At 42.7% G+C, this 15,176-nt stretch overlaps 1 protein-coding gene and 1 pseudogene across 1 annotated transcript; both read left to right on the top strand.

The window, feature by feature from the left end:
• Positions 1–3,682: 3,682 nt before the first annotated feature.
• LOC119799899 lies at positions 3,683–5,644 on the top strand (annotated as a pseudogene).
• A 2,259-nt stretch (positions 5,645–7,903) lies between these two features.
• Positions 7,904–13,654, top strand: LOC119799898 (spermatogenesis-associated protein 31-like). The gene is made up of 3 exons (XM_038309728.1): positions 7,904–8,086; positions 10,231–10,303; positions 10,821–13,654. Exons 1-3 carry the CDS (start codon positions 7,904–7,906, stop codon positions 13,652–13,654), a joined length of 3,090 nt encoding a protein of 1,029 aa, XP_038165656.1.
• Positions 13,655–15,176: the final 1,522 nt, after the last annotated feature.

Here is a 15,176-nt window from a genome sequence, read left to right as displayed (position 1 = left end):
CGAAGAATTAGAAACTTTTATCAGAAACCTCCCCACCAAAAAAGCCAAGGACCTGATGGTTTCAGTGCAGAATTCTACCAGAACTTCCAAGAAGACCTAATACCTATACTCCTTAAGGTATTTCATAATATAGAAACAGAACAGTCATTGCCAAATTCCTTTTATGAAGCTACAGTTACCCTGATATATAAACCACACAAAGACTCAACCAAGAAAGAGAATTACAGGCTAATCTCACTCATGAACATCTACGCAAAAATTCTCAATAAAATACTGGCAAACTGAATCCAAGAACACATTAGAAAAATTATCCATTACGATCAAGTAGGCTTCATCCCAGAATGCAGGGCTGGTTCAACATACAAAAATCTATCAATGTAATCCATCATATAAACTGAAGGAAAAAACCATATGATCATCTCATTAGATGCTGAAAAAGCATTTGACAAAATTCAACACCCCTTTATGATAAAGGTCTTGGAGAGATTAGGGATACAAGGGTCATTCCTAAATATAATAAAGGCTATTCACAGCAAGTTAACATCAAAATAAACGGAGAGAAAGTCAAAGCCATCCCACTAAATTCAGGAACACGACAAGGCTGTCCATTCTCTCCTCATCTCTTCAATATACTGCTTGAAGTTCTAGCCATAACAATAAGACAACATAAGGGGATCAAGGGAATTCGAATTGGAAAAGAAGAAGTTAAACTTTTGTTATATGAAGATAATATGATAGCGTACATAAGCGACTCCAAAACTCCACCAAAGAACTCCTACAGCTGATAAACACCTTTAGTAACGTGGTAGGATACAATATCAACTCCAAAAAATCAGTTGCCCTCCTATACACAAAGGATAAGGAAGCAGAGAGGGAAATCAGAGAAGTATCACCTTTCACAATAGCCACAAATAGCATAAAATAGCTTGGGGTAACTCTAACCAAGGAAGTGAAAGGTCTATTTGACAAGAACTTTAATTCTCAGAAGAAAGAAATTGAAGAGGATACCAGAAAATGGAAGGATCTCCCTTGCTCCTCGATTGGGAGGGTCAACATAGTAAAAATGGCAATTCTACCAAAGGCAATCTATAGATTCAATGTAATCCCCATTAATGTCCCAACAAAATTCTTCACAGATCTTGAGAGGACAATAATCAACTTTATATGGAAAAACAAGAACCCCAGGATAGCCAAAACAATCTTATACAATAAAGGAACTTCTGGAGGCATTACCATCCCTGACTTCAAACTGTAGTACAGAGCTACAGTATTGAAAACAGCTTGGTATTGACATAAAAACAGAGAAGTCAACCAATGGAATCGAATAAAAGATCCGGATCTTAACCCACAAAACTATGAACACCTGATTTTTGATAAAGGAGCCAAAAGTACACAATGGAAGAAAGAGGGCATCTTCAACCAATGGTGCTGGCATAACTGGATGTCAACCTGTAGAAGAATGGAAGTAGATCCGTATCTATCACCATGCACAAAACTCAAGTCCAAATGGATTAAAGACCTCAATATCAATCTGAACACTCTGAACCTGATAGAAGAGAAAGTTGAATGTACTCTACAACATATGGGCACAGGAGACCGTTTCCTACGTATAAGCCCAGCAGCACAGACATTAAGGGCAACATTGAATAAATGGGACCTCCGGAAACTGCGAAGCTTCTATAAAGCAAAGGACACTGTCAGTAAGACAGAAAGGCAACCTACTGACTGGGAAAAGATCTTCACCAACCCTGCAACTGACAAAGGTCTGATCTCCAAAATATATAAGGAACTCAAGAGACTAGACTTTAAAATGCTAATTAACCCATTTAAAAATGGGGCTCTGAACTGAACAGAGAATTCTCAACAGAAGAAGTTTAAATGGCCAAAAGACACCTAAGGTCATGCTCAACCTCCTTAGCTATCAGGGAAATGCAAATCAAAACAACTTTGAGATACCATCTTACACCTGTCAGATGGCTAAAATCCAAAACACCAATAATAGCCTTTGCTGGAGAGGTTGTGGGGTAAGGGGTACACTCATCCATTGCTGGTGGAAATGCGCACTTGTGCAACCACTTTGGAAAGCAGTGTGGCAGTTTCTCAGGAAATTCGGGATCAACCTACCCCAGGACCCAGCAATCCCACTCTTAGGAATATACCCAAGAGATGTTCTATCATACTACAAAAGCATTTCCTCAACTATGTTCATAGCAGCATTATTTGTAATAGCCAGAACCTGGAAACAACCTAGATGCCCTTCAGTGGAAGAATGAATGAAGAAACTGTGGAACATATACATATTAGAGTACTACTCTGCAGTAAAAAACAATGACATTTTGAATTTTGCATGCAAATGAATGGAAATAGAAAACACTATTCTGAGTGAGATAACCCAGACCCAAAAAGATGAACATGGGATGTACTCACTTCTAATCGGTCTCTAGCCATAATTAAAGGACATTGAGCCTATAATTCGTGATCCTTGAGAAGATAATAAGATGAACCCAAAGAAAAACATATAGTAATCCTCCTGGATATTGGAAGTAGATAAGATTGCCGGCCAAAAATTAGGAACTTGGGGGTGGGTTGGGACGGAGGCAAGGGTAGATGGGAAGAGAAAAGTGTGAAGGGAAGAATGGGGAGAGCTCGAGGGAATGTGATGCTTGGGATATAGGAAGGGTGGATATGGAAGCAGGGAAGCATATATCTTAATTAAGGGAGCCATTTTAGGGTTGGCAAGAGACTTGACTCTATAGGGGTTCCCAGGTATCCAGGGAGATGCCCCCAGCTACTTCCTTGGGCAGCTGAGGAGAGGGAGCCAGAAAAGGCCAGATCCTATAGCCATACTGATGAATATCTTGCATATCACCATAGAACCTTCATCTAGTGATGGTTGGAGATAGAGACAGAGCCCCACATTGGAGCACCAGGCTGAGCTCCCAAGGTCCTGATGAGGAGCAGAAGGAGGGAGAACATGAGCAAGAAAGTCAAGACCGTGAGGCGGCCTTCATCCACTAAGACGGTGGGACAGAACTAACGGGAGATCACCAAGTCCAGTTGGAATGGGACTGATGGAAAATGTGATCAAACTGGACTCTCTGAATGTGGCTGACGGTGGAGCCTGACTGGGAAGTCAAGGACAATGGCGATGGGCTTTGAATCTACGGCATGGACGGGGTCTGTGTGAGCCTTGTCAGATTGGATTCTCTCCTTCCTGGACCTGTTGGGAGTTGGGAGGACCTTGGTTTTAACATAGTGTAGGGAACCCTGATGGCTCTTTGGCCTGGAGCGGGAGGGAGTGGGGGTATTGGTGGAGGTGAGGGGAAGGAAGGGGGAAGAGAGGAGGAGATGGAAATTTTTAATAAAAAAATGAGAACAAAGATCAGAATCTTGAGTGTGGTGGTGCTTACCCAGAATCCCAGCACTCAAGAAGATGAGGCAGGAAACTCTTAAGTTCAAGAGCAGCCTGGGTTACAAAGCCAGGCCCATTTTAAGAAGTAGTTGGTTAGTATTACCTTAGAAGTGAAGAGTACTTGCAACTCTTGCAGAGGATCAGTGACTCTCAACCTCCCAGGACTCAGGTTCCAGGGGATCTGCTGCCTTCTTCTGACCTCCATGGGTACCAGGTATATGTCATACAGAAGCCAGACATTTTGGCAAATCACTCACACACTACAATAAAATGATGCAGCTTCTGAAAACTGTAACAGGAACTTGTCAGACCAGAGAAAAACCAGGCCCCTCACGATCCTCTGTGTCTATGGCTGACTATAGCAAGGATTGCTACAAGGTATGATTCCAACTAGAAAAGAATCTGGAAAGAATTTGGGACCTATTCTAGGAAAGATCTCAAAAGATCCAAACTGGTACCTGGAAAAAGCTTCAGTAAAGTTACAAGCCACAAAGCTTTTGGAGTCAGAAAGAAATCCAGTGAAGAGCTTGAAGAGAGACTCCAGAACTGACTCAAAACACACAAATGAGTATCTAGAAAACACCCTGAAAGCTTATGTGGGCACAAAGTCAGAGAAAATCAATCAAAGTCTGATCCCTCTGTGTGTGCGTCGATCCTGGCTTGCTATGAATGATGGTTTTTCCATGTCTGACATCCAAATGGAAACTAAAAATTTACCATCCTCTAAGAGTTCAGACAAGTCCATGAGCTCTTCCCAGAAGACTGCCTTTCTTGATCCAGGTGCTCACCAGGCCATGGAAGAACAGATTGTAAGGTTTTGGGTGAAGCACAGGTGGGGCCTACCCTTCAAGATGTTCAAGCCCATAAAAAAATCTCTTTAAGCTGAAAAATGTTGAGTCCTTGCCCGTTGCACTGTGTGACTTGTTACCCTCAACCACCTCTATATCTGGGACAAGTTCAGCAGTTGAGGTAGTCAGGTTCCTAGGAAAACCATGCCAGTTGAGAGAGGTGGTAATTGAGGATTCTTCTTCATCACTATGGAATCTTTTCCTTGTCTCCTCTCCTTCCTGTATGGATATCAAGAGAAGCCTGAGAGCATTTCCATCTGGTGCTGACCATGAGCCTTCACAGGCCCTGCCAACCAAAGCAGAGAGCAAACAACCATCATTCTGAAACTCTCAAACATAAATTCACAGATAAACCATCTCAGAGTGGGACTGACTTAGAGAAAGAGAGAGAGAGACCCAAGAAGTCCTTTTACTGCCTTAAAGGACTAGTATCCAAAACCCAGGGGCCCACAGTCACCAGGAAACAACTCTTAGTGAGTTTCCACAAAGTGTGGAGACAGAATCGGCCAGCCAACCACAAGTCTATACCACTGCTGTGCTCCTTCCAGAGCATCCCAGGAGCACACGGCTTCCTGCAGACACTTTGGCTTCCCAGGGGTTAGGTGATATTGTGGTGGTAGGAGGGGACAAGAGCCTGGTGCAGCAGAAGCCCAGTACTCCAAAGCATCAAGTCTCACCAAAGAGCCAAATCAATGTGTTGGCACCTACTTACCGAGGTGAGGAAACTAAAAGACATTATCAGTCTCTGCCAAAACCCACACAGGTTCCTCCAAATAGCCCCTTCCAAAACTGTGTGAGCTGCTTTCTCCCATGGATTCACCCCACACAAACAATTGAAGGGCAGGAATCTCTGCCTAAGAAAGGTAAGCCTACAGCAGCTATTGCCCAGAGTCAACGAAACAAAATGAAAAAGAAACCACACATGGACAGCAATGTTGCCCAGGAACTTATGACAGCCCTTGGAGAGATGTTAGAAATGAAAATGATGCAGCAACATAAACTCTGTGCATCCAAGGTAAAACAGCACAGGGAAACTCTCCCTCCCGCCCCTGGTCATAAGCCAGCCTCCTACTCAGAGCAAGGAAGACCACCCAGTTAACCAGGCAATTCCTACTGCCAAAGGTATTCTACAAAGGAGAGGCACATTAAAGATCAACCATCTCAGAAAAATGTACAATTGAGCAATGAACCCCAGGCCCCTCAGAATCCCAGCATCTTGTCCCCTAACACAACCTTGAACCTGCTGTGTTCTTCCCAGCATGGAACAATAGCACCAACTGTTGCAAGTTGCCATCTCTGCTGTCTTAGGCACTGTGCTGTTCAGAGAAGTATCTGTAGCCAACTAGAAAATTCCTCTCTAGTTTTTACTATTAGGAAAGCATAATCAAAAGAAAAAAACTAAGTCCATGTAAAAATTATTTTTCTAATAATAACACATTCAAGATATTTAAGGTACACCAAAACACACATTTTCGCCTTAATAAAGAGCAGTGGTTTCTCTCTGTTCCATGTTTCAAATGGGCCTTGGTTCCTACCAGAGATAAACGGGGATGGGTTATTGACAGAGATAGTGGAAACCCACTTCCATAAACACTCTTGACATGAAAACACTGTTTCCAATGTCCAGGGAGATGGTTCTCTTGGTAAAATGCTTGATGCAAAGGAATAAAGACCTGAGCTTGGATCTTTAGTGTACATATAAAATCAAGCACAATGGTATTTTCAATCCCAATGTTGGGGAGAGGAAGATGGCTTTAATGGGGAATTCTACAGAATACTGAAATGACTTTTTAAATTAATGGTTTATTTTAAATTTATTTATGCATATTCATGTGTCTTTGTATTTGTACTCACATATGTGCAGGTTTTTGAGGAGGCCAGAGAGAGTTTTAAGTCCCAGGCAGTTGGGAGCAATCAAAGGTGAATGCTAGGAAGTGGACTATATTCTTCTCTGAGACCAAGTGCTTTTATTTGCTAAACCATTTCTTTATCCTTTTACCAAACATTTAAAGGAGACTTGACATGCTTCACAAATGTTGGATAGACCCTCTAGCTGCCTTTTTTTCTCTCTCAGAACTTGAGCTAACCTTGGTTTCTCAGCCTGGTAGCCTCTCTTCTTCAAAAGAGTTGATAAAATGTACTGCAACTTCACAGATTTTAAAGAATTCAGTATCTCCCCCCCCCCCCACACACACACACTTGCAGCTGTGAGCAAGCCGTGCCTCCTGACCAAGGACCATTCTGAATTACAACTTTGGGTTGTTTTTTTTCTTGTGTGTGTGTGTGTGTGTGTGTGTGTGTGTGTGTGTGTGCTTTCCTGATTTCTTAGGACTGCTGACACATAGGCCGGGCAGGTACAGTTAGGTCCTATACTATGAAATTTGCCTACCTCCTTGAAAATCTCTAGGAATCAAAGACTCCCCTGTTCTTCAGATTTGAAAGGAAGTTTCTATCTCCCTGTAAGGGTGAATAATGGCTGTATAAGGCCATGATGCCATGTATATCCTGACATTTAAACAATAAAATATCTGTCTTTTTCCCTTAGGGCCAAACAATACATGAGAGCTATCCTTCCTAATGGTTTCCAATTTCAAAGCCCCATTGCAGTTTCACATGGTGTGAGATTCTCTCCCTGCTCTCCTCCTCCCTCTTATTAATGCTCACTAGAGGGTAATTTTTGTGATCTTTTTTTCTAGGAACAGACTTCCTTTTGTAATTTTGAGAAAATGTTTCTAAAATTTGAAGACAAAAGAACACTTTCAAACTTCTCTAATGGAGGTCATCAGTATTCCGACAAGGGTGTTATAAAAATAAAAGAGTTTATGAACATGTATTAGTTGTACATATTAATTTAACTCAGTGTTATATTTCAATACATGTTTATAGCAGGCACAATCAAAAGCAGTCTCCTTTTCACCACTCCACTCAATTCCTTCTCAGACCCTAATAATCACTATTCTACACTCCAGAAACTGCTGTTCTCTGTCTACTCCTTTTTGAGTTGGGATTATAAGAAGTGACAGGCCTAGCTTGTTATGTAGCTACTAATACCTGAACTCAGATCTTCATGATTGAACAAGCGCTCTTAGCCTAGAGCTGTCTCTCCATTCCCCCAATCTAAGATACTTTAAGGATGATAATACTGATCTTAAGTGTGGTAGTGATGGTGCATGCCTTTAATTTCAGCACTAGGGAGGCTGAGGCAGGCCAATTCTTGTGAGTTCAAGGCTAGCCTGTTCTACAGAGCTAGTTTAAGGACAGCCAAGGCTGTTACATTGTATAATCCTGTCTTGAAAAAGAAAAAATTAAAATAAAGTAAAATAAAATACAAACAAACAAAAACCCTGACTTTAAAAGACCTCAAATTAAGATCTGCAAATGAGAAAATGAACTAGGTAATATATGAATTCCTTGGATGAGGGAGCTGTTAATAGGACATTGAAAAAAATAGAGTGGGTGGAATTTAAAGAAAGTATCCAAAAGACTGAGTAGGGAGAATTCATCTGTCTGCATTGCCCCTCCCTCATTCTCAGAAGCCCTTTGTGATGTGGAGACCTGGCTTTGTGATGTGGAGTCCCCAGTTCTGTGAGGAAGTGGGCATGGGTTAATCCTTCACTCCTCAGGGAGAGCCCAATCAGTTCAGATGGAGAATCTTCCCTCTCTTCTGGAAAGCATATACGCCACATGGCTGAGCCTCAGCTCCACGATGGACACAATGGACGTGATATTTGCCATTGTGTGTGGACTGGGGCTCTACCTTCTGTTACTTCCCTTCATTGATAGTCATCTGTCTTTACCGCTACCCAATATAAAGTTCACCAGGAAGGTAAGAAACTCTAAATGTATCTAACAGAGAATACACCCCTTTCTATCTCTCTCCCCCTCTTCCCATCCCCCTCCTTCCCTCCCTGTCTCCCTCTCTCTCCCTCTTTCTCTTCCTTCCCCCACTCCATCCTTCCTTTCTCTGTGTCTCTTTCTTGATTTTTAAATTAGCATACAATGTATTGGGTTTAATGATGGGATCTTCAAACAAACTTCAGTTTTTGTTGATTGCTGTCTTCCATTCCCCTCTCCTCCCTCATCTCCCTCCATACCTTGTACTCCTCCACTACCCACCAGCCACTTTTTGACTTTCATGTGACATGGATCCTTTTACCGGTCTCTTCTGCCCCAATACCACATTTTACTACAAATTTCCCCTTGTCCAAATCAAGTTTAGAAATGGCTAGGGAGACATCTCCAGAAGGAACAGAAATCTATTCTCCTAGGAACTAGTGGAGCAGAGTTGAGAGCAGTCACCAGGGCATCTATCTGGAGCTCACAGTATGTCTGTGAGGTATGCTGGTGTGCCAGGGTGAACTTGAATGCCATGGTTTCATGGATAGGACTTGCATTCTTCATATAAATTGGGAGCCTCTATATCAGGGATAAGACAAGCATTGAGCACTGGTTCATATATTCTCTTCTCCTGTACAATCCTTTCTTCTGTGATGCTTTGTCTGAGGACTATGCTGAGCCTCAAAAGGTATTAGACCAGAGGCCAGAGTGACTTCTGGCTTAAAGCAGCAGAATTCAACCTGGCAAATATGAAGCAGCTACAGAGATTTGACTCTTGAGCAGAAGAACAGTTACTGTAGACATCCAAGGTTAGCCTCACAGTGCAAATGCCTGTGCATCAATCAGGAGACCAAAGAAGAATGTAAGATGTTCTGCTCTATAACCCTCTCCTTAATTTTGTTAGACAGAAACCTTGAAACCCCACATCTATGGCAGGCAGTGACAGGAAAGGGTCTCTGGAAGTTGGTGTCTTGTAGCCTAGCTCCAAGTTCAGATCCTCAACTATGTCTGCCTCCCATAACACTAGGGTTACAAGCACATGTGCAACTACATGAGTGATGGGAACCTGAACTTAGGTTCTTATGCAGCAATGTTCTTACCCACTAGGCCATCTCCACATCTCCCTTAAATTTCTTAAAGAAAACTGGTTGACAAAAGTATTCAGTAGGTAAGTGCTTGTTTTGCAAGCATGAAGACCTGGGTTTATATACTTGGCATTCAATTAGAAAGCTGGGCATAGTGATAGTCTTGGTGCTAAGGAAACAAAGACAGAAGGATCCATGAAGTTTCCTGGACAACCACTCTAACTGCAACAGTAAGTTCCAGGTTTAGTAAGAGACTCTGTCATTAAAAATTAAAGTGACAGAAAGGATACCAACACATATCTCTGGACTCCCATATTCATACACATTTGAATACATATGAGAGAGGGGAGAGAGAGAGAAAGAGAGAGAGAAATAACTGTTTGTACTTTTTCAATCACTTTAAAAAGCTGAAGTTAAAACAACAAAACAGAACAGAACCACCAACCAAGCTTGGTGGCACACTTCCTTAAACCCAGTACTCAGAAGACAGAGGTAAGTAGACCTCTGTGAGTTCAAGGCTAACCTGATTTATATAGTTAAGTCCAGGCCAGCCAGGCCTGGAGTGATATCATAGCATTAGAGAAAGCATGTTTGCTTCTCAGAAAGCATAGCTCACAACCACCTATACTCTAGTTCCAGAAGATTCAGTACCCTAATACACTATTCTGGCCTATGCTAGTGGCTAGGCACACAACAAAAACACACACCCCACACAACTTACACACATACCACACCATAACCACACACACACACACACACACACACACACACACACACACACACACCACAAAACACAACCACACACACCAGACAACCACACACACCACAACACACAACCACACACACACAACCAACCACATGCACACCAAACCAACAACCACACACACACATTTAGAAAATGGCATTAATCCTGTATCAAATTTAAAAATTCATGAATATCTGCAGCTTCTCTAGAGGATAATGAGAACTATCTATCTATCTATCTATCTATCTATCTATCTATCTATCTATCTATCATCTACCTACCAATAATCTCTTTCTCTCTCAGCCTCAAAGGCAGATGACCTGGCAGAGTCGATACAGGAAAAAGTTTCAAACTCATTCTAGGAAAGATTCCAAAGGTAAGTCAGTTTCTGCCATTACCTTGCCTGTGAGGAACTAGCACCATGTTTCCCAGGTGAGTTTCAGAGGCCTAAGAGGGAGGTTCCTGGGAAGGAAACAAGAATACCATACTCAGGCTCTTGTGTTAGAAGAAAGCTGTGATGAGCCAGTTAACAGGTGTTCCTGACAGGGAGGGCTCTGGAGTACTAGGAACAATGTTACCAGGATTTGGAGGTGGGACCTGGAGTAAATCTGATTCTTTTCTGAGGTGACCACATCCTTTCTCCCAGAGGTCACTTAGAAGGATCATGGGGAGAGGGTGACAGCTATGGGATCTGCTTATGAATGATTAAGTGTTGTCCATCCATCTTCCTTGAGAATGATATTGATCATGGATTACATGAGCCTGGTTGTTAATGAGCAGGCCCTAGAGTCTAATCTCATAATCTTTTCTAATGTGACACCCACAAATCTAGCTCACTATAAAAACCTCATGTCTTACCTTCCACTATCATAACCCAGTGTCCTAATTTCCAGCTTGGAGAGAAAGCCTGAAAAAGCTGAAAGAAAAAGAAAAAGATGAATCATTTCTAGAAGAAATTAGCCCAGGATACCATTTGAATTCTTTAGGGAACATGTTTAAGTCACCAAATACTAAGCAAGACAGCACTATCCTGCCACCCTTCTGGAACCTGAAAGAAAAATCAGAAGAGCAGACAGCCACTCAGAAACTATCATATCCCACCATCTTGGGAGACCATTTTCAAGAGAAATACAACCAGCTTTTTTGGGGTCTCCCTTCTCTGCACAGTGAATCTCTAGTGGCCACTGCCTGGATCTCTCAGGCTACTTCTACTCTCCCTTGTCCCTTTTTCTTTTTCAATGTCACCTCAAGTGCTTATCGAGTTCAAATGCGGGATAAGATGTCTCCAGTGCATTCCTGTACACGTCCTCTGTCCTACCTGGACCTCCAATCCCCACCCTTAACTCTGTCTCCATCCCAATTCCAGGCCCCAGCTCCGAATCAAGTCCATCCTCAATCCCCTCTCCCAGCCCTACTGCCCTCTTCTCTACCCTACACAATTGACTATGGAGATTATGGACCATCTTGTTCTCAGTCACAAAGTCAGTCGCAGTGCCTCCCTACTGAAATACAACATGCAGAAGGGCACTTGCTTACAAAACTAGAAAGTAGGCTGCCTTTACCCTTGATGGTCCAGAGACCTCAAGAAGTCTATGATGTCTTGGCCCCCAACCTTTCCCAAGACTGGGACCGGGACTCTATCCTTCCTGACAATTTTCCTATCAGCTGTGAGCTCCGAGAAAAACTGGAGCAACACATTCAAAAGTGGCTCATTCAACACCGATGGGACCTTTCTCGTAAGATCCAAGAGTCTCTGGAAGGGATGCAGCTTCAGAACACAGTAACAGAACCTTGCCAAACCAGAGACAAACCAGGCCCCTCACTACCCTCTGTGTCTATGGGTGACCATAGCAAGGATTGCCACAAGGTGAGATTCCCACTAGAAAGGGAATCTGGTAAGAATTTGGGACCTATTCTTGGTAAGATCTCAAGAGATCCAAACAGGTACTTGGAAAAAGCTCAAGTAACATTACAAGGGGCAAATCTTTTGAAGTCAGAAAGAAATCCAGTGAAGAGCTTGAAGAGAGACTCCAGAACTGACTCAACAGAACAGATGAACAACAATCTAGAAAGCACCCTGAAAGCTCATATGCGCAAAAAGTCAGAGCAAATTAATCAAGGTGTGATCCCTCTGTGTGTGCGTCAATCCTGGCTTGCTATGAATGATGGTTTTTCCATGTCTGACATCCAAATGGAAACTAAAAATTTACTACCCTCTAAGAGTTTAGAAAAGTCCATGAGCTCCTCACAGAAGCTTGCCTTTCTTGATCCAGGTGCTCACCAGGCCCTGGAAGAACATATTGTAAGGTTTCGGGTGAAGCACAGGTGGGGCCTACCCTTCAAGATGCTCAAGCCTGTAAATGTCATTAAGCTGAAAAAAGCTGAGTCCTTGCCCGTTGCACTGTGTGACTTGCTACCCTCAACCACCTCTGTATCTGGGACAAGTTCAGCAGTTGAGGTAGTCAGGTTCCTAGGAAATCCATGCCAGTTGAGAGAGGTGGTAATTGAGGATTCTTCTCCATCACTAGGGAGTCTTCTCCTTGTCTCCTCTCCTTCCTGTAAGGATATTGAGAGAACCCTGAGAGCATTTCCATCTGGTGCTGACCATGAGCCTTCACAGGCCCTGCCAACCAAAGCAGAGAGCAATCATCATTTTGAAACTCTCAAACATAATTTCACGGGCATACCATCTCAGAGTGGGACTGTCTTAGAGAAAGAGAGAGAGACCCAAGAAGTCCTTTTACTGCCTAGAAGGACCAGTGTCCAAAACCCAGGGGCACACAGTCACCAGGAAACAACTCTTAGTGAGTTTCCACAAAGTGTGGAGACAGAACCAGTCAGCCAACCACAAGTCTATACCACTGCTATGCTCCTTCCAGAGCATCCCAGGAGCACACGGCTTCCTGCAGACACTTTGGCTTCCCAGGGGTTAGGTGATATTGTGGTGGTAGGAGGGGACAAGAGCCTTGTGCAGCAGAAGCCCAGTACTCCAAAGCATCAAGTCTCACCAAAGAGCCAAATCAATGTGTTGGCACCTACTTACCGAGGTGAGGAAACTAAAAGACATTATCAGTCTCTGCCAAAACCCACACAGGTTCCTCCAGAAAGCCCCTTCAAAAAACTTGTGAGCCGCTTTCTTCGATGGATTCACCCCAAGAAGGCAATCAAAGGGCAGGAATCTCCTCCTAAGAAAGGTAAGCCTACAGGAGCTACTGCCCAGAGTCAACAGAAGCCAGCCAAAAAGAAACCACGTGTGGACAGCAATGTTGCTGAAGCCCAGGAACTTACGAAAACCCTTGGACAGATGTTAGAAAAGAAAATGACGCAGCAACATAAACTCTGTGCCTTGAAGTTCAATCAGCACAGGAAAACTTCTCCACCCCGTGCCCCTCAGTCTTCTTATGGCCATAAGCCAGCCTCTTACTCAGAGCAAAGAAGAGAACCCAGCCACCCAGGCAATTCCTCCTGCCAAAGGTATTCTACAAAGGAGAGGCGCATCAAAGACCAAAAATATCAGAATATACAATTGAGCAATAAACCCCAGACCCCTCAGAATCCCAATCTCCTGCCTCTCAACACAACCTTGAACCTGCTGTGTTCCTCCCAGCATGGAACAATAGTGCCAACTGTTGCAAGTTGCCATCTCTGCTGTCCTAGGCACTGTGCTGTTCAGAGAAATATCTGTAGACAACTAGAAAATTCCTCTCTAATTTTTAATAGAGCATGATCAAAAAAAACTTAGTCCATGTAAAAATTATTTTTCTAATATAACACATTCAAGATATTTAAGGTATACCGAAACACACATTTTCGTATTAATAAAGAGCAGTGGTTTCTCTCTGTTTCATGTTTCAAATGGGCCTTGGTTCCTACCAGAGATAAACAGGAATAGGTTATTGACAGAGATAGTAGAAACCCACTTCTATAAACACTCTTGACATGAAAACACTGTTTCCAATGTCCAGGGAGATGGTTCTCTTGGTAAAATGCTTGATACAAAGGAATAAAGACCTGAGTTTGGATTTTTAGCATACATATAAAAACCAAGCATGATGGTATTTTTAATCCCAATGTTGGGGAGAGGAAGACAAGAGGATCCCTGGGACTTGCTGGCTAGCTAACTAGTCAAATAAACAGCCTACAACCTCATTAAGTGATACTGTGTCAAAAAAGGAAAAAAAGAGCAGATACCAAACACTGACCTCTAGCCTTTCCACACACATATAAATATATATACACACAAATATGTGTGTCTGCTTGCGCATACACCTGCCCACACAGAAAAATGTCAGGATAAGGAAAACTGAGAAGACTCCATCTCACTATCTGCTTCAATACTTTATAGCAACTCCACTGCTCCATTGCTTTATATGAACCTTAAACTTTAGGCAACTGCAAAGACTAGGCAGACAGACGTGTCTTAAGTCTCATAATTCTTCCTGGTGCTTCATACAAGGCCAGAGTCAAAGAGTTTTCCTTGTGACAAAATAGCAGAACTTTGGAAGGGGGCCCAAAGCTTTCTTAGCAGAGGATACATGATGCCTGCCTCTGGGAAGCCTTTTCTCCTGGAGAAAGGTAGGAATGGAACAGCCTTAAGAAAAATTTAGTTATATGCTAGCCACCTCTTTACATTCCTCATGCAGAGGAGAGCACCTTCCAGGTCAGGGTGATGGTATCATTCAGGGATGCCACTGAAGGTCATGTCTACTCCAGAGGCGTCACCCCTACCGTTCACTTACCTTAATCTGTCTCACAGCTAACTCCAATCCAGGGAAGCATTCTGGATTAATGAAGAGGTTTATGATTGAGAGTTGGGGATTGTAGACTCGGGGTTGTATAAAAAGCAATTAAAACCTTGGGACCAAAGATAGAAACGTGAAGGTGCTATGAACATGTTAACAAAGAAAAACCCTTACTGTTCCCCTGCCATCTGGAAGCCAAGAGGAGGAGGATATGAAGGGACAAATGATTCATCTTGCTCATACTTGTAACCCATCTATGATCCTTGGTTTCAGACCTAGAAAAGCTAACAAACAAACAAACAAACAGCTCAACATAGACTGGATTGGAATTTAAAAAATTAGGGAAGATAAATTTTTTAACATTGCATATAATCAAATCTCTGATCCTAGAAAGGATGATTTCAATAGGTGTCAAGACCAAGGATCTTGAGATCTTGTCTGTTGCATGTATACACCATTCCAGGACTACTACCAGTAGAGAAATGGAAATTTAAAAAGGGTGTGGGG

The sequence above is a fragment of the Arvicola amphibius genome, chromosome 13, assembly GCF_903992535.2.
Source record: "Arvicola amphibius chromosome 13, mArvAmp1.2, whole genome shotgun sequence".
Taxonomy (NCBI): Eukaryota; Metazoa; Chordata; class Mammalia; order Rodentia; family Cricetidae; genus Arvicola; species Arvicola amphibius.
This window is presented reverse-complemented; position numbering and strand designations above follow the sequence as displayed.

Excerpts from the sequence above, each read along its gene's own strand:
- LOC119799898 (XM_038309728.1), top strand. The coding sequence starts at position 7,904 with ATGGAGAATCTTCCCTCTCTTCTGGAAAGCATATACGCCACATGGCTG. Across the intron at positions 8,087-10,230 it reads ATATAAAGTTCACCAGGAAG|CCTCAAAGGCAGATGACCTG; the intron begins GTAAGAAACTCT and ends TTTCTCTCTCAG. Across the intron at positions 10,304-10,820 it reads TTCTAGGAAAGATTCCAAAG|CTTGGAGAGAAAGCCTGAAA; the intron begins GTAAGTCAGTTT and ends CCTAATTTCCAG.